The 20,486-nt window shown below is 40.4% G+C and overlaps 1 protein-coding gene across 6 annotated transcripts in view; it reads right to left on the minus strand.

Moving 5' to 3' along the window:
• Positions 1-332: 332 nt before the first annotated feature.
• Positions 333-20,486, minus strand: part of TENM1 (teneurin transmembrane protein 1) — a 469,105-nt gene continuing 448,951 nt past the window's right edge. For all 6 annotated transcript variants that reach the window (XM_030967968.1, XM_030967972.1, XM_030967969.1 and 3 more), the window contains 6 exons: positions 20,079-20,314; positions 13,906-14,202; positions 9,398-9,785; positions 7,475-8,695; positions 6,839-6,981; positions 333-5,446 (listed from right to left, as the gene is read on the minus strand). In XM_030967968.1, the coding sequence (XP_030823828.1) occupies positions 4,688-5,446; positions 6,839-6,981; positions 7,475-8,695; positions 9,398-9,785; positions 13,906-14,202; positions 20,079-20,314 (3,044 nt within the window). In that variant the 3' untranslated portion in view covers positions 333-4,687. The remainder of the gene's footprint in view (positions 5,447-6,838; positions 6,982-7,474; positions 8,696-9,397; positions 9,786-13,905; positions 14,203-20,078; positions 20,315-20,486) is intronic.

Consider the following 20,486-nt stretch of genomic DNA (forward strand, 5'->3'; position numbering starts at 1 on the left):
GACTTCACTCACACTGTTATCAGGAGTGCAAAGGCATTTAACAGAATATTTTTTCTCTCTCACATTTGCTTTGAGGAAATATAATAACCTTTACACAGAAACTGGCTGGGATTTCACCTGCAGTGAAACCTGCAGAGTTATAAACATGAACTTTGGTGAATCAGAATTAAAATTAAATCTCGCTAAGCAACATCCTGCCCCCAACTTTTGAGTCAATCAATATTGGCTGAAGTCCTCATTTAGCTCTATGGAAGTATCTTTTACTGACATAACCAGAATATCTCAAATACTGATGTAAACTGATGTAAACAAAGACAACATCACATGCCATAAGTTTGCACCTTTATTTTTTAAAAATGAAATAGTCAAAGTACTTTCTTTTTCAAATATCGACACATAATATATTAACTTTCAATATTTACAGTGTGTTGCTGGGATGTTCTTGTAGAAAATGCATGCTTCTGGTCTGAAACCCAGAGCAAAATGCATCAGACCATTTAACTGCAGCCATATAACATAAACCTGTACAGTATCCAGTCACTATTCAGCACAGGAGTTAGAGCAGGAATAAAAAAATTGGGATCTATTGTTTCCTAGCAACGAGGCTGAGGCCATTATAACACAATTTCTGTAAGATCAGAACCTCTAACTGGTGTTAGACAGAAAGTGAAGATCTTGGCATACATTGTAAACATTTTTTACTGTTGATGAGAAAGCTAAAAAGGAACATTACTTTGACATATATTGTATGCTATGCTTCTCGTTCTTGTTTATTGACACTTCTGCCAGAAGAGTATGAAGATTTTAATGTTTTATCATGGTTCATACAAGTAAAATACTGTCAAGGACACAATCTGATATACTAACATTTATTAAAAGGCTAAAGTCCACCACGAGATCTAAGGAAAAACTGGAAATTGTCAAACACGTTTCCTTAGACAAATAATGGCAGGTGACAAATGCCCAGACAAATCCACAGCGAGTCCAACTCCACCATTCCCAGTTTCTGCCTGGAAGTGATTCCTCTGGCAGTCAGGGTGCTTTCAACCTGGTAATGTTTTGTATCAAGGAGAGGTTTAAATAGCAGCCAGCGTTTGATGGGCAAACCCCTGGGGCTGTTGGTGCAGCCTGAGCCGGGTGTCACCCGGGTGTCACCGCGCCGGATCAGCCACACCTGGCGAACGCCCGGACACACGGACGGACACCCCCGGGCACTGCCTGTCTCCTCTGGCTCAGCTGGACCACGAGCTCCTCTGCCTAAACCAGTTTCCCTTCTGGAACAGCACCTTGGCTTCCAACAGAGCCCATGGCTCACCCTGGAGGAGCTGCTGCCCCTGCCCACCCCAGAGCATGGCCAGGGCACGAGGCCACCTCTGCCCAGTGCCAGCTGAGGGATCAAACCAGAGAGCTCAAACCAAAGAGCCAAGGTGTGTATACCCACTTGCACATTGACCAGTTCATATATATTTATTTGGCTATGTTCTACATAGATATCTATATATATATATTTATAACTTTGAAATGTTCTAGATTTACTAAATAAATATGAAAGCAAAGGAAATGTTACTTGTACACACTATTTGTTTGGCGGTCATAAAAAATATAGCATGTATTTCTCATGGTAGGTACTTTGCTACAGGATAGTGTGCAATAGTGGATTTATTTTTATTTTTATTTTATACTTTATTTTAATTATTTTATTTTATTTTTCCCTCTTTCAGAGCCTTGTTTGCAGTGCAGAATGCTAGCATCAAATTATCTGATCTAAATAACAGTAAAAATTTCCATGCTATTGTTTTTCTTTTTTCTCAATTGGATCTCTAGGTTATAGTGCAAAATACAAAATTAAAAAAAGAAAAAAAAAAAGAAAAAGGAGAACTATATTAAAAAAAAACCCAAACCCACTGAGAAATTGCTCTAACTACTCAGGAAAAAAAATGGAGACTGAAATATTCCCTGCCTCCATCTGAGGTTGTTGATGAACAAGATGGTCCAAAGCTATTTGTTCATGTAGTTCTCACAAATCACTGCTGGCTGGCCCATGTGGAGCTGTGATATGACTTCAATCTCCCATGCTTGCTCTTTCAGCAATAACTTGTTTCTTGAGCACTGTCATCTCAACACAACATTTATATTTAGTTTCCTAAATTTAAGAAACTGTTATGATGAAGGCATTTTTTGCTTTTGTAACTGGGCCATGTAATGTCATGTGACTCTTAATGAAACCATATTCTTATAAGAAATATTGTTCAAAATGCACCTTAGACTGCACCCAGGAAATGGGAAAATGCCAAATTTACTTTCAAAGACAAACTTTTAACACATTTAACTCTTTGACCTTTTGGCATAACATGAGAACAACAGTAATCAAGGCAGTATTAAAAACCACAGCTGTAGGTAATACAAAGTGCATTTCCTGCATATAATACAAATATAACTTTAAGAAACTAAAGGCACAAGCTAACTAAATATGTATTACATACTAGAAATGCACTGTTCAAGGTAACTCTAATAGCTCCAAATATTTGTTTATAATGGATATTTAAAGCAGTTTGAAAATGATCCTCATTAGTGAATTGCAAAAAAGTATAATTGCTTAAAATATAAGTAAAATAGACTCTAATATTGACATCTTGGATCAGTGATAAAATACATCATCACATTTATGAATGCACTCTCTATATACAATTCATAAATTATTCTTCCATTGATTAAAAGTGTATTAGAGGCTCAAGGATTTGAAGGTCCATTTTTAGGCTGGTGTGGAGGTATTCAAATTCTCTGTGATTTGATGGAAAAATACAGAAATCTGAGCTGGATGTTGCCAGCTCCCTGTTCTGTACGTTAGTTAATGATGAGCCTGATCACAATGTGTATGTGCAGATTTTGGTCCACGGGTCCCCCTGGCTGGGGACAGAGGAGGATTTCAGGGGCCAGGCTCCCACTCAGCCTGATCCTGCACCCCCAAAGCTGCGCTGGCTCCCAGGGGAGCAAAAGGAATCTGGGAAGAGACTGTAATGGGCTGAGGCTGAGACCTGAGCTCAAACCCCAGAGAGGGGCTCAGATCTCAGGTGCCAATTCAGGCTCATCTCTAACTTGGGTACAGTCTGCTCCACTTGCCCAAAAACAAAGGAAAAAAGAAAACTGGGGGGAAAAAAGACAAAGAATGCACTTTGTTGGCTTCTGTAAATATGAGCAGAAATTGTTTCAATATATTTACTATGTTTGTTCTGAAAGAAATGTGCAATAACTTCACTGTTACGGATACACAGGCTCTATAACAAGACTTTTAGATCTCTCTGGAAAAGCTGCTTGCCCGTCCCCCCCTCCCTGTGTGCCTGGCCCACCTCCTGAAAATTAGGTCTTTTAAAAATGACAAGCTGGAGGAAGGATCACCTACTCTGCTATGAAGTAACTCTGCCAGTAGTGCATGTTACCTTGGGAAATAAAAATTTCTGTCCATGCAATATAATGCTTTTTTATGTGCTCTAGATATTGAGCTGAAAAGTGAAGAGTCATCCCCAAAATGTTCTATGTTTATCAACATATTTACTATCCACACTTAGGTTCATCAACTCCCAACCCACCAATCTTCTTTAGACTCGAAAAAATGAGTTCTACAACAGGATTATTAATCTGAGATTAAAAGAATGTGATGTCTAAACCCAACAACACAGCACCTTCCAAATCACCTGTGTGAAGACAGGTCCTGGCCCAGTGACTATGGACAGGACTGATGATGCACGGCCTGCCACTGCTCTGTGAGGGCTCCCAGTTGGGGTGTCCCCAAAGCACTGGGTGAAAGCCCAGCCTGGAGCACACATGCCAGTGGAGAGCCTCCTGAAGACTACAGTGCCCACTAAGCCCGCTTTAGCCACCCCATCTCTGGCTGAAGCCTGGCCAGCACGGTGCCACCAAGCAGACTGGCAGCTCTGTGTGTGCTGCCAGACCTCAGTATATCCCAGTGCTGAGGAAAACCCTGGGAGAGAGGCCTGGCATGCACGGGTGGACACAATGTGATGTTCAGCATGGAGCAGCTGGCAGGTGGCCATGGCTGAGCAAAGGCCATAGGAACATCCTTGTATGTACTGAATCCAACCCAAGTCAGATTTCCCAGGTTATAAAATCCCTTAGCTTTTAACTGTGAGGAACATGTGTGGGGTTGGTGAGCAGCTGCAAAGTTTCCATACACAGTCTGGTTTCTGTATGCAATCCCTTGAACTTAGGGGAGATTTCACTGGGATAAAAGACACCCAGTAAAAAGGGTTGCAGAATCAGGCTCTGTAACCATTTAAATAACTTGTGAATTATTAAATCAACAACAACAAAAAACTTGTGTTTCTTTAGGAGAAGGCAGAGCATGTGGCGCTCGCCCCTGCCCCGCAGGGCTGTGCGGTGTCACCCTGGGCACCTCGCGCGCAGGTCGCGCCGCTCGGCTCGCAGGACTCTGCTTCTGAAATTTTTGAATACTGCCACACAAGAACTAAAAATTGTCACTGTCATCTCTCAAAGAATTAAACAAACGATATTAAAATACCATCTTCTGTCACATTTAAAGGCAGTTGGATATGTTTTTTCCTCTATATTTATATATACAGAGTTCTGATCTAGAAAAACCAATACAATAAACCATTTTACGTTTAAAAACAGGCAGTCTTTGGTGACGCAAAGGCAGAGATTTTCTTTGTTACCTTCTGCCTATTTCACTCTGTCTCATGAAGTGAATATTATTGGCACTGTCAGAAAGTTCGAGATACTGCTCCACAGATAAAACAAAATATCCATCGTAGCCTTGTACCCGCCCAGTGCTTAAAAGCTGCTGTTTCTCTCCATCTGTCCACGCCCGAATTCCTTCTTCCCCCTCCTGCAGCCGCCTCTGCTCCTTAGTCCAGGCCTGAGCCACGGCTCGCTGCCTGGCTATCTCCAGGACATGGTTCTTCTCCTCCTCCACCGTGGTTCCGTAGCGCACGTTGAAGCAGAGCGCGCCGTGCTGCAGCTGGATGTCGGCAAAGCGTCTAGTCCTGCCGTTGATCACCGACGTCATCTGCGACACCGTCACGTTGACGCCGTTCTCCAGGATGCGGCGCCCGCCAGTGCTGCCAATCAGGGCCAAATCTTCTTCCAAAGAGCCCAGCTTGATGAAGTAATGGGTGTCCCGGCCCTCGATGGTGAAATGCAGATTCTCCAGATAATGAGCGTTGTTGAGGATGGCAGCAATGCGCCGGCTGTCTTCGTTAGCCACCCCGATAATGTCAGCTGTCACTATACCGTCCTTTATAGCAAATTTGATGCCTTTTCCAAATACTGAAGGAACAGCTGCAAATCTCAGTTGCTTCACTCCTTCAGAACACTTGCCATCACTATACCTGGGTGTCATAGGAAGTTGGTCCAAGGATATAAAGTTTCGGAGTTGCTTTTGTAGCTCACATTGAATACCAAGGATAGTCTGGAAAAGAAAACAGCACTCAAGTTTGCAGGCAAGGTACCTCACCCTCCTCATCTCTTAATTGCTTAGAATGGCTCTTCAATTTGTTTGGGAAGTATTGTGCACACCTACAGAACCTGGACATATGCACAGGCTTTTTAATTGCTTATGGTAGTGCTTTCTGTCTCTTGGATTCCTTAATTTCTAGGAAACAAATGCAAACATATTTATCACAAATGCTATTTTTGTATTTGTTCTTTTTATTTTTCCTCCCCCTTGAACTGTTACTCTAATGGCTGTTTTTTCAGCCCTTAGCAGTTCAGGGAAACCTGAATTCAAAGCTATACCCTTTCATGTGGCTCTACTTAGTCTCTGTGTGTTTAATTACATCTTCTGTAGAACTGCGGTAATGACTTTTATAGCCCATTCTTTAAGAAAAGCAGGTTGTGAAGGTCTTGAGACACTAGAAAAATAGGCAAGTACATCACACCTGTCGATCTTGCTCCCCATAGAGGCTAGAAGAAACCTCACTCCACACTCCTCTTTGTCTTTGAACACTATACCTATCACTACATCTTTTGTGTGCCTTGGAAAAGCTTAAGATCTCAGTGATAATTTTCCATGGACATGCTCCACATCTGGCATGAGCTCTGACCCTCCAGCCTTCTGCACTTGGTGAATGGTAACTGTCTTAAATGCTGGGAACATGAATGTGAGCTCTCAAATGTTCTATGCAATTCTTTCCTGACTACAATAGAGGAAAGGCATCTTTAGAAAATCATGTTTCTTTGTTAACAGATGCTCATATGCAGAATGTGAATCCCTGCTCAGAATATCAGCAGTTGGTCCTGTTGCAGTCACATTGATTGCTGGGTTCTGATAGCTGCTGTCTGGCTCTTTACTGAAAACAAGCCCTGGAGTAAGGCTAAGATTTACAGACCCCTTACAAATCCATAGCAGCATTTCCGTTTCTTGCAATAATTATGCAGAGCTACTGACTTGTAAAGCTGTTTATACCCTCAGTGATTTTCCAGTGCTTGTGGCATCTTTGCTAACAAAGATGAAAATCTGCTGTTCTGGTTTTTTAATTCCACAAGATTTTCTGTGGGTTTTTTCAATATTAACAACAAATACTTTTACACTTTTGTGTATTCTGCACCTCAAATTTGGATACTTTCTCTATAAATAGCTGCTGATTTTCTTCAATGTGTTGCTAAAAGCTTCTCCTTGAACCTCTCCTCCACCCTGATGCCAGTACATAATTGACAACGTTAAAGTTTCTAGCACTCTTAAACAATTTGCTTTGCCTATTACACTAAAAGATATAGTCACGGTTTTTCCTTGGTATGCAATATTTTCTATTAAAAGTCCTTAATTTAATATTAAAAGCAGCTGAAGAGAATGTTTGCTAACCTTTCCAGGATCCCACTCCTGGGTTTTTGTTTGAAGCTGCAGAAGTTCGTATGTTGTCCCCAAAGCTTCTATCTCTGGTTTTGGGAATCCAGGCAGCACATTGTGCAATTGGAAACCAAACAGCTCTAGCCAACTTCCAATGTCTACAAAACAAGAAAAGGATGCTGGCAAAAAGGCTCATAAATCCTAGAAAAAGTGAGGGCTGTCTGCAGAAATTCCAGCTATGCAGAAATAATGATTTCACATCAATTTATGTTTCCTGCACTAGCTACAGCATTTACTGTAGCAAAGAAATTATTTGGTTACAAAGCATAGCTATACTAAAATCAATAGTGTTCCTTCTATCTATTTGTAATAGAAAAAATTCAAATTAAGCTGCTTCCATTCTTCCCCTTATTTTACCACAGAGAAAAGCAACAGAAGCAGCTATTAATTATTTTCTTGGTTACCATAAATGTTAGAGAAAACAGATCAAGCTCAGTAAGATACAGTCTATTAAATAAATTACTTCAATAGATTTAAGATTAGAGACTTTTTGTATGCAAAAGATTTCCGGAATGTTGAATCCATACCACAATTCAAGAGGAAGTTTTATTTTTGTTAGAGACATTTTCACGAGAGACAGGGTACTCTTACCTGTTGTATACTTAGCAACATCTTGGATTTTGCCAACTGGGTAATTATTTTCAAACGAGTAGAGATTAAATGGTTGTGGGACAGCATTCAGGTGCTTCCATATACGGTGATTTGGTGTCGTCCACCGACCAGCAATGACGTCATAGTCCCGCTGTCCCAGATGAACTAATTTAGTAAGAGGATCATAGAGTCCTCCATGAAAACCAATGATAACCTCAAAATCTGGATTAGTGTCCTGGTAGATCTCTCCATAAGGGGTGTACAAAATTTCTTTTATGACCTGGCCTCGACTGCTAAACACAGCTAGAGGTGTCCCGGTGTTATCACAAGCAACATAATATTCTTCTCCACTGCTTAATTCCATTGCAATGAGATGACCTTGCAGATCATAATACAGGGATGTTATTTCTGAGCTAGTGTGATTGTACAAGTGAGTAACTCTTATTGGGTTGGAGAGATCAGCATAAAAGAACTGTAAGTGTTGTCCTAGGCTTGATTTGCTTGCAACTCGTCTTCCAAGACCATCATAACAGTATTGCACAGTCCAGCCAGACACTTTGTTATACGCTTTGTTCAGCAAACCATTAGAGTTGTACTCAAAGATCTCATTGCCTCTTTGCCTGAGAAAACCATCTTCATCCATTTTATATTGAATTTCCCCAAGCCTGGTAATGCGATCTCTCAGGTCGTATCTCAGAGGAGTGAGGCGCGCGCTGTTCCCGTGGCTCAGCAAGTTGATGTTGCCATTAAGGTCGTAGCTGTAGCGCCACTGGGTTTTATCATTCACAGACACAGTCTGGAGCTGACCATCAGCGTCATATTCGTAAAAATACCTCGTTATGTTGGCATCTACACCCACACGTATGTCACAGATCACCATGCGACCCATGTTATCATACTGGATGGTCATCCAGTAAGCAATAGACTTGAGAATTTCATACTGTACTTCTATCACCTGACCGTTGGCACTGAAGATTTTGGTATGCTTCATCACAGTGGTGGTTATCACTTGGTTTAAATCGTAATTAATGACACTGAATTTTCCAAATTGTTCAGTCCTGCCAGAAACATCGACGTAACGGTACAGGTCTATGGGGAGGGGCGTCTCGTTGATCATGGCCTGCATGCTGGTGACACGGAAGTTGTTATAGCTGTAGTCAAATCTGGCATTTACAAGCCCTTCTTCACTAAACCTGAAGATCTGGCGACCAATAAGTGGACCTGTCCAAAACAAATACAGGAAAGGGGAAAACCAAGAAAAATAATGAATTATGCCCCTGGTTTACTTACCCTACAGATCTAGGAGAGACAGAATATGACCTCAGATATGTCCTTTAGCCTTACTACTCCTTAGCTGTGTCAGAAAATACCATTAACTAAGAATATGTTAGATTGTTCTCTCACAAACCTTCATTAATGCTTGCTCTACAAATTATTTATATTTTATTAATATTTGTTTAAATGAATGCTGTTTTATTCCTAATTATGATTTCTATTTACTTACAAGATAATTCTAAACTAAATTTATTTCACATGGTGATTTCCTTCCTCATGTAAGCAGTCCTTTTGAATTTACGTTATATTACAGTGTAAACAGGGAAACTTGAAAATACAAACAATAAACCAACTTGATTTAGTATTTAGCAAATATCCACACAGAGGAATAAAACCAACAAAACATCCTAAGAGCTATTCCATACCAAGCAATAAAAAGAAAACTGTATTTCAAGTGGGACAGCTACATTCACCTATGGACACAGACACAGAGATATACACACATATTTTTCTAGTGAAACATAAAATATAAGAATTTGTCGACATAAAAATAATAGAATTTCATGCCAAGTAAGTGCAAGATCAGGGTGTTGCGAATGAGGAATGAGGAGACAAAAACTTTAGCAAAGCAGTCACACTTAGACAAACCTGTTTGCCTGTATCTGATGGTACAGATGAACCCATCGTGCATTAAATGTATTGTTTTAATAACCCCAGAAGACTCCTCGTAGGTGAAGGTGACTTGTGTGGTGTCGTAGAGGATCTCGGAGAGCCGGGACTGTTTGGTGTACTTGTAGAGGACCCTGCGGCCCGTGCCGGGGTACAGGGTCTGCAGCAGCCGCCCGTCCCGGGCCAGGTCCTGGACGAAGGCGGCGCCGCTGTCGGGAGGGGTGTAGATGTTGCGGTAGTAGCCCACGGACAGCATGGTCTGCAGGGCGTGGCGCACCATGCTGGGCATCGTCACCGACTGCAGCGACTCCGACTGGTCGTATTCGAAGATGTAGCGCCGCTGGCTGTGCAGCAGGAGCATCACCGACTGCAAGCAAACAGCAACGGCACGGTCAGGGGGGACCAAGCACATGGGGAGCCAGCTAGTGACAGCCTGGAGCCTACAGAAATGCTGAAACAACCACTCACTCTTGTAGTTTGCTCTTACTGTTTGTACAATTGCAAGTGAAGCTTTCAGCTCCAGGAGACCTGGCCAGCAAGGTGGTACAAAACAGGAGGAGAATCATAATAAGTCTAGAGGTAAGGGCCTCCAAACTGGAAGGCAGATGTGGCTCTCAGTAGCATTTCAGCCTCATGCTGACTTGCTATGTCGCTTTGAAATATTTAGGGCATCCTCTCAGGAAGCAAAAACAGAGGGAACCTCTTCCTCACACACAGGCAGAGCATCTGCACTGGCAGATGTGTCTAGAGGAGCTGGAAAGAGGAAATTTTGTGCATGTACAAGGTGTTTAGCTTTTAGTGGCATTCTGCTTATCTCTAGCACAGACCTAGCCCTTTTCCTGTGTATCTTCTTTTAAATACACATGGCCCCAGAGTTCATAATATCTCCATGCCTACAGATGGATGAAAATATTCTGCAGATTCTTTGGTGTGACTACTTCTATTGCTTATTTTTGATGTTTACAAAGACTGTAATTTCTGTACAGGTACTTGGTATTTGCCCTGTGTTGGTTAATTGTGGCTGATTAATGAAATCTGGTTTGCTTATCTGGCAGATGAACGTGCAAGCACAGCAGATTTTTTCTACTGATAATTAAAGTTTGAGTTCTGTATGCCTTCTCACCCACCATGGAAAGTCACAGATCACAAGCTGGCAGGTGAACAGTCACTGTTGAAACAAAGATCTTGAAAACACAGAATGAAAACGCATGGGGAGTTTTGCCACCTTCCCCCAGCTCTAGCAAGTGGCTTGTCTGGACCAGAGCACTGCACATTCCTTGCCTTGTCTGAGTTGTGCTGGAGCACCAACACTGCCCAGCTCTTAGCCCACAGCTCAAACCTACCAGGCACATAAGCAAATTTGTCAGGCTTCTGCAGGACTGAGACATCATACAAAACAAAGCCTTACATGGAACAGCATGACTACTTTGTCATAGAGTATTGGGGAATGAAATCAGAAAAATAGGATCTTTTCCCCTCTAAGCTCAAAAATCTTCTCTGGGAAGAAAACACCTTACGATCAGCCCTTCAGTGTGTTAAGTAACACTGGCCCTGAGCCACTTTTCTCTGACAAATAAACCAACTGCCCATTCAAAGGGCCAGAGATAGGCTCAGCCTTGGCCATCCTCTCTGCACCCCCAGCCCCCTGCCTGCCCAAGATGTGTCTCTTCCTGCCCTTGGCAAAAGACATCTGTCACCTGTACAGCAGCCAGAGAGCACCAACATATGGCACTCCAGCTCCCCCTCTGCCAACTGGTGACGGCAGACCTTCACACCCAGCCTTTTCTGATCACTTTATTGCTGCTCCACCAACCATTTCCAACATGCACCGTGTGTTTACTTTGTTTCCACCTTCAGTCAAGAGTCTCCAGTCTGCAGTAAACCACTGGCTGAACTCTCTCCTAGCCCTGCTGTGACGCCTCTCTCTATATACTGCTCCCGTGCCTGTTTTTAAGCTGTCTGCCATTGACAGAGTATGAATAACAATATCAGAAACGTCCCCAATATAACTTTAGTACCCCTGTGTACCATTTTTACAGCACTTTGTAAAAGTGCTTTGGCTTTTTCACTATTGTCCAGGATAACAAAAAGACAGACAGTACAAGGGCTGGAGACTGAGTATCCTCTAAAGCCTATTAGAGGATACCATAAAGAGAAAAAAAAATTAATTCCCAATTCAGTCTAATAACATTACAATAGATTTTTCAACACTGCACAAATTGCGTTCTAATTGTTTTAAAGGATTTCAGAGTGTAGCTCATAAAACATCCCAAAATCTGTCATTTTATTAAAGCAACCAGAGCCTGGTCAACCACATAATGATTGATGCCGTATGGTGTATCAAGACAAACAGCCAGTGGCCAATTACTGGGAGCTCTGCTGGGAATAGACAAATGCTGAGCATCACCACTAGATGTCATTTCTGTCCAACAGACACACACAGACACTCATCTGTTTCGTCTGCCAGATTTTTAAAGTGAGTTTGGAGTATTCAGGAGATTTTATAGCAGTTTTAACTAATTGAGAAAAGCGACCAAACAAGAGGAACTGAATCTCATCAGTAAGAATTATTTACAATGCTAATGTCATGGTGCTTTTTAAAATCTTAATTATTTGAGTTAATTTTCTAAGGGGCAGAGATTTTTGAAGGTGTACAATTAACTCATGTAGTGATAAAAATGAAGAATTAAATAACTATGAATTGGAAGCGACCTATATAATTGATTTTTTTTTCATGTAAGGAATTATTGGGTCTTACAAGGCTTCAGAAAACCTTTAGCAATCATTACATAATTAACACAATGAGTTATTGACTTTAATGGAGCCACAAAGTTATATTTCAATGTCTAATTTTGACAGTGAATTAATCTTTCTTTGGCACAAGAAACAACAGTCATGGAAGTACATTAAATAGCTGGGAGATTATTGTCCATGGTGTGAATGACTTTCCATAATTTTAATGACAAGTTACAGCATTACCCAAGCTGCTACCTGAACCAGTAAGCTTTTGCCACTGCTTCTACGAGATCAGGATTTGGCCTTTTGTGTAGAATTCTAGAATAACAGTGTTAAGTTATATGACTTTATTTATAAGCTCATCATAAACTAAGAACAAAGAGGTTTGGAAAGATAAGAAGCATACATCTTTCCAAAATTACAGTCCATTAGGTCCAAAGAAAAAAATAAGAGATTCCTCCAAAAGGCACATTGCCCAAATATTTGAAAGCTATAGAAAATGCCTGTTTACTTGTAATTTGCTGAAGAGCATACAGACAAAAAAAACCCTGACAAATTTATCTGAAACAAACTTCTGAAGCTCCTGGGGTTTGCCAATCTTGTTAACACATGCAAGAACCACACTGCATGCAGACAAGGAGGAATCACATTTCTATGCATTTTCCAGTCTTGATCATTTTTTTTCACTGGGTTAGGTGTAAGTTTTTTGAGGATCTTAAATACATTCAAAATAAGGACAGCAGAGTTTATCTTAGAAGTACACATTTGGAACTCTTTAATATACAAGTAACTTCAAAGTTACTCGATTTCCTGTGTGGATTTCCTCCTATCAATGTTACCTCTTCTGCCCCACACCCCCCATAGCCTTTTCCTGTGGTTTACAGGTTCAGAGAAAATGTTCTGCTAACTCTGGGTTATTGGATAGTCCAAGATGCTGCTATTTAAAAAACTTTGAATATGAGTTTGCATTGAGTTCTGAAAGCTTTAAAAATACTGACTGGCTTTCTGGTTTTGAAAGACAAGACCAAACAAAATGTTACTACAGATGAAGATGGTCCTCCTTGGTTTGTACAATATTTATCTCCACATTTTGTGACCATTGCCTCTAGACATACATGAACTTACAATATTCAGGGAATTTAGATGCAAAGTCACCACAAAAGCAGAGCAATAACTCATTTTGTATCAGTTTTCCCCCCAAAAATGACCCCCATAAATACTGCAGTAAGCTTTCTCACAGGATCAATCCCTTGTTTAAAATACAGCATTGAATAGGTAAGCTTGTGCTTACAGTTTCGTAATTTTGGCTTGAAAGAACTGTTTGTGGAAAGAAAAAATTCTCATTCAGGACTATTATCTTTCTGACTGTTATCCAGAGTAGCAACATGATTTTCAGTAGTTAGGGTGTCCTTTGTTCAATTGAACTTGGACTGAGACTGGAAAGTTGTTTTGACTTACTAATTAAACAAACCTGACGTGCTGATAACTTTCTTCAGAACTAAACTGTGTCAGGTTTGAGCAGGTGATATGTAGGTCTGAGCATATCCAGAGACATTTTTATCTAGTTATGTATTTCTATGCATCTTCTGCTTTAAAAGCCTTAAATACTCTTGCAAGAGGAAGTAGTATAACATAGTTCAAAATATAATATAATAAATAAATATAATAAATAAATGCAATCTAGTAAATAAATATCATAAACTCCAATTTTTTTTTGCCTTGGCATAAACCCCACTTTTAAAATAATTTACCTTTTCTAGATATGTGTAACTCCATATTTTACCATCTGCCCATGTTCTGGAGACGATGTTCCCACTTGCATCATACTCCATTTTCTCAGTCCAGGTTCCTCTTTGGATGTAGGTGACCAATCCAGAGTGTGAGTAAGTGATATTGACCTCATTGTACTTGCTGATGGGGGACCATAGAATGGGGCGTCCTGTGTGGTCGTACATGATTCGAAGAGTGAATTTCCGATGATCATCATAAATCTTCCCAGTTCGGGTCACGTGGTCGAAGTCAATGGAGAGCAGGTTTCTGTTGTGGGTCTAAACACAGAGGTACAGTATGGTAAGAACACAATGCATCCTAAGCACAGCCAACACAGACAGGTCAGCCCTAATCAAAGCGAGCAATGCTTTAACTTTGTGAGTTGGGCCTTACTGAAGACAAGAAAAGAGAAAAGATTCAGATGAGAAACAGAAGGACCAAAAAAAAATTAATCCTTGCATTCAGTGTTATTATATTTGGCATTACAGGATGTTTCCATGTGAAAAACCCTCATCTCTGCTCTCACCTTTTCCTGAATTTTTCTTCTTTCTTCTCAGCTGTGGATTAAATTCTTGATTCCAGCCAAAGATGTGTAGTTAAATCCATACACTGAGAAAGATCTAGTATCTTACATCCTCTCTTGAGCTCTGTTAACACTGACAGGTCAGCTGCTGCTCTGGGACAGCCCTCACAGCCCAGCTCTGCAAAGGGCAGAGCTGACCCTGCTCACCAGTGTCCTCATGCTTCCTCACAAAACCACCTCCCTCCCAGAGTCCAGCAGCAGCCATGCCTGGCACTGGCCATGCTCCTTGGTGCTGCTCTCACCACCTCTGGGAGCAGCAACTGCTGTGTCTGACAGGTGGAACACAGCCCAGTGCTCAATTTGAAATCAAGTTCAGAACTGAGTCAGACTCATGAAGACAAAATACATTTATCCAGTGCTATCATCATCTTTACAGGATGGCATCTTTAGATCATTCAGTCACTGGGAAGTCTCTATTAAACACCATTTAAATCTGATATATAATTTAAGGAACCATAAAATATTGTTCATTGACATGTCTTTTTCAGATCAATGCTCAATGTGCTTGTTGCATTAATCTACCACATTTTATCTGATCACTCTGTTCCCATGAATGACTTCCTTACAGCACAGACAAGTGCAGGTGTCAGCACAGACAAGTGCAGGTGTCAGCACAGAGTGGGGCTCAGTGCTTGCTCCTCTCTGAGACCTGGAGGCACAGCCATGGAGTAAAGGGTTAATAAACCCTGGTTAATAATTCAAGATGTGATTAGAATGAACATTTCTCTTTTGTTCCTCTTTCTGTTTTTAGATACAAAATAATGTGAGAGTCTAGAAGAAGCAGGTGTTCTTTCTTCAACTACCATTTCTGGAGTTTTATATACACACATGTCTAACTTTAATAGCGTTCATTTACAATAGCTGTAAAATACCTATATACCCCTGTAGCCTGCTGTAACTATTACAATTTATGCTCTAATGATAGTTAAGGAGCCCAAGTAAAATGTGATGCTCAGTTCAACTACATTTGCTTGTATACAGACTGATGGTTTAAGTTTAATATAATATTTTTTAGCAAACTTCTTAAAATTTCTGAAAAAATCCTCTTGGTGGTAAAATAACTGAAAAGCAAGCAGGAGGTATACCCTGTGTCTTATTCATTTATGTTCCATGTACATGTTTAATGTTCTTATTGCTATTACTATCATTGTAGAATGCAGTTAGGAGAAAGAAGAGCCTTGAAAACAAATTGCTTGCAATCTGAATTTCAGAGACTATACAAAAAATAAGAATGAAAACCAAAGAGAGGCAGAATTTGCAGTGAAGTGGAAAGCAGCAGTAATTGAAAACTCACAGAGTTAAAATAAGGTTAAAATACTTTCCTTATATTGCACATTTTATGTCTCATTTGTTTACTTTCTTCTATTAAAGTGAAGTTTAACATCCTTCTCAAAGCAAGACAGGATCATAAATGGGTAGGAGGACTCATCTCAATGTTGCTATTGACAAGCTGATTTCAAATCCCAGTGGCTTCATGAGATGACTCCTCCAAGATACATAAACCATAGCAAGGAGCCCCCTGAGAGTGGCTGGAACTTGTGTTCTGCTATGAGCCAGGGAAAACTGGTTTCTGAAAGCAATGTCAGGTTGGAATACCAGCTAATGAAAACAGAGAAAATTCAGCTGACTTCAGTAATGTTAGACGTACATAAAGATCTATTTAGTCTATATTTTTTAACATTTGTTGACTCTACTTCCATTAATTTTTAGCTAGAAATTTTGCAGTGTAAGTATCACATAAACGTGCACTTCTTTTGATTTAATTACTACCAGATATGTAAGTCAGATGAGATAATTGCATTCTTTCCTTGTCTGTGTTTTGGTTTGAGCCAATGCAAACTCATACACCCTGGCAGAGGACTTGGTCCCATCTTTAGAATTGCTGTAAGACTGGTAAATAAAGGGAGATCATTTGCTAAGTGCAATAATGAACATGGCTGTCAAAGCCTGAGTCTGCAGGACTTTTGAACTGAGGCCAGTGAGTTACTTCTGTTGTTGTTATTAAAAAAAAATTAGAAAAAAAGAAAAAAATTAAGACTGGCCAAGCATTCAATTTTCAATTTTGTAGACATTCAGTTATAAAACCTGGACTGCATCCAATGCCACATTCCTCAAGTTATGTAAAAGTCAGGAGGGAGCAGAGCTGCATTCTAATCAGTGTATTACTATGCATCATGCTCATCAGATTTAACAGCAGTCTTTGCTTCATTTTTAGAAGTAAATTAAAATAGCAGTTCAATTGATAAAAAAGAAGTCTTGCTAGATTAAGATTGATGTTAAAATGCCTGATTGTACATAGATTTATTATTAATATAAAATGCATACATGCCCACAGACTGTTTTATATATGTTCAGGAAGTGCTGGGGCAAGCAGTTCTTCACTTAAAGGAAACCTGTGGTTAATTTCTGTTTCCCACATTGATTTAGACCCCGAGATAAAGTTAGATGACTGTTCCAGCATTTTAGTTAACTTCTGTCCTATGTCCAGAGCAGGGAATTCACACCATGCAGAAATCCAATCTTTTAAAATCCAATATTTCCAGCATTATTCAGAACATGCTAACGGTGGCCTCTTTCCAAAACTGGAAATAACACTAATAGAGTCACATGCTTTCAAGATGGTTGCTAATTGCTATTAGAATTAAAAAAGTTAGGACCAGGCAGATAAGGAAAAGCTTTATTCTCTTTCTTCTCTTCAAGTAGGTCATCCTTTATCTCATCCCCAGCTACCTGCCTTCTAATTTATACCTTTTAGCAGTCAAAGCCATTTGTTTCACTGATGGTATCAGGACTGATTTCTAAGTAACATCTTTATACCTCATTTCTATGCTATTTTTTTCTCTCTTAGAAAACTCTTCCATTGTGCTGGTTTTTTTTTCTTTAACTGAGGGCTCCTGCAAGTCTGTTCATTTCCATTGAGAACTGCTCCAGTCCCCAGAGCTTTTCTTTACATGTATTTTCAAAGTTCAGCATAGTTCTTTCTGCCCTACATTGCAAGCTTTCTAACACACTTCCTATTGTGCCAGGCATGGCATATTAAGTGTCTAAATACTTTATTTTAAAAATATAACTCACTAAAAGTTTTCAGAAGGTCTGTCCAGAATCTCATCCAGCATAATGACTTTCAACAATACTACTTTTTTTTCCCAGCAGTACTCAAGGATCTGTCCACAGCAAGCCCTAAATCCATTTCATTATTTGGTATACTGTTTCAAACACACTACAGGATGGTATTCTGTTCCTGCTGTGCTGCATTTCCTATAATCACCAAGAACAGAGCTGTCTCTGGGTAGATTCCTTTGCTCTACTGTTCCAGCTCCTTCCATCTCCAGTGACTCTCCATTCCACCAGCATACCATGCAGGCATCTCAGTGCTAAAGATGAACTCCAGGATCCAGATATTTCTGCTATTCTCCAAAGTCCTTCTTCATGGTCTTACCAGGCTCAGCAGTCCCTCTGTCCCTTTCTCTTGTGCCTATTTACATGGTGGCTCCTTTGTGCAGAATACAATTGGACTTGATGATCTTAGAGGTCTTTTCAAATATAAATGATTCTATGATTCTAATATTTCTCCTCCTTTGCACTCTAAAATCCTCCTTTTAGAGGAATCTGTGCTATCCCACCAGGTTCCCTGACAGCTTTCAGGACAACAGTCCTAGAGCTCAGTACAGCCAAGGACAATTCCTAAGTCCTCTTGATCTTGGGTAGGTATAAAAAGACACAGTTTTCAGAAATAAGAATGCAATGTTCAAGAGCTGTGTTGCTAGTGCATACTTTAGAAGGACAAAGAGTAAAAGACATCAGCACACTAAAATTATTCTTATGCTTGTCTTTCCCCTTCCATCCTCTCTCTGGATGAAAGTGAAGGGGAAGGAGGAGGAATACATGAGTGGTTTTGTCCACCAACAGCCTATTCCAAAGGTAGGGCAACCAGTTGACCTCTGGATACCTTCAGTGTTGCAATATTTCAATGAACATCTTATGCCTGCAGCCAGAATGCATTTAATCCTGGCCAATTTGTGAATTTCCTTTTTTTTTTTTTTTTTTGTCAGGCAGTGTTAAAGATCACATAGAAACAAGTGAAAATGCAAAAGAAACTGCAGTCAATTTCAACAACAGAAAATACAAACTGCGTAATGGAGAAACTCTGCAAGATGAAGTAGTTGTATTAAACAGAATTGTGATGAACAACCAGTCCCTGGCAATGTAAGCAGAATAGATGACTGATTACATCCTTTCTGTTTACCATTTTTTATGTAAGATTCTTGTAGAAAAATGTGCCATACTGTTATTTAAGCGCAAAGTCACACAGAAAGCCTCCAACTGAATAGGCAACATGAGCCAAGGAAGCCACAGTTTGGATCCTGCCATCTTAACATGTTTGTCACAGTGCTAAGTTCAGCTACCTCCCCAGACAGGGCTATGAGGCCTCACACTAATTTAGAGAGGAAGGAGGCAGGAGGTGGGCAAGAAGAACTAAAAGAAGCTTTTGCCTGCTTGCAAGATCCTAACAAGTAACTGTGACTGTCAAATCTGAACAATGCCCTTTAAACAGGTGTTTTACATACAGTGCCCAGTCTGGCCAGATCTTCCAAGTCTTGCATTTTTGATTGAGCAGTTCAAAAGCAAACAGATGGTACACTTAAAAAAAAAATCTATAGTATCTCATAATCAAAATGAGATGGTTTTGATGTTGGTGGTTTTGACAATCCAGAGATTTTAATAACCATCTCTATATTTTCAGAGCTAACAGGTGTACCTTCAGACATAATTCCTATCCAGAAAGGTTAGTCAATAACACAATATTTTTAAGGCAATAATTCCCAGTTGTACTATTGGTACAGGCCTTTTAAGTGGTATTCATGTGAAAACCAGAACTGATTTAATAAAAAACCTGTTTAGCAAAGTAGCGATCTCTTTGAGCCATGGTGTTATGTAATTAAATGCTAAATGTTGACCATCTGTCATTGTACTCACAGGTAAAAATAAACCAACGATGCAATGTTAAAGCAAGTCTTTCTTGGAGCTGTGGTGTAACCCAGCCAGAGGGAGATGGGGGTTTCAGAGAATGTGGCAGAGGGCAGAATTAATACACAGCCTGTCTGGATACACAGGGAGGCTCCACATCACTCTGAGTCCAAGGAAAGACACGAAAAATGTGTCCTGCAAGAGGCTCTGCCCTGGGCAGCAGCTGGCACCCCTCAGCTCCCCCAGAAGAAAAAGGGTTGATAGATCTGAGAGATGCAAAATGTGGCTCCAACTTTGCTGCTGTGCCAGAGTAACTATGCACTGTCCTTTGCTCACAGCTTCTTCCAAAGCCATAATTAAGTTCTTAGTTGAAAAAGAATGGGAAGAAAAGAACTAATTATGTCTTGAGGTCAAATCTTACAATCAAAATCAAACAGAGATCAAACATCCCTGAGACTGTTGGAGGAGTTTGGTTTTGAAATTCATGGCTGGGGCCCACCACTGATACAACATTTTCATTCTTATGAAGTACAACATTTCAACATGATTTTACTTCGATGGCTTTCAAAGGGAACACTGCACTTACACAAGAGGAAGCCTTACCCTTAGCCTTCTCTCAAATGTAGAGATATTGCCTTTGGTCTGCTCCCTCCTTTGCCTCCATTCAATGAGATTTGAGTTATGCTCTCCAGGAAGGGAGATATTGCACTTCCCCAGCGTGGGGCTGACAACCCCTGCTAGAATGTGAGGTTCTGTGTTCAGAGTGATTTCCATGCCGCTGGCAAAGGTGACTCTCAGGGACCCATCCGGGCTGATCCGGTAGATGTTCTGCGTGTTATCTGTCAAAAAAAACAACAAAAATCAGGGAACAGAGAGAAGTGCAGATCTCCAGATTTATAAACCAAATTTTAGGCACAACAGGGCTCAGTTTGTAACCCAGGGAGGTTACAGACAGCTGAGCCCCAACCACAGTGTGAGTTTTGCAAGCTGTAACTTCCAGACCTTCCCAAG

This window comes from Camarhynchus parvulus, chromosome 4A, assembly GCF_901933205.1.
Source record: "Camarhynchus parvulus chromosome 4A, STF_HiC, whole genome shotgun sequence".
NCBI classification, from domain to species: Eukaryota; Metazoa; Chordata; class Aves; order Passeriformes; family Thraupidae; genus Camarhynchus; species Camarhynchus parvulus.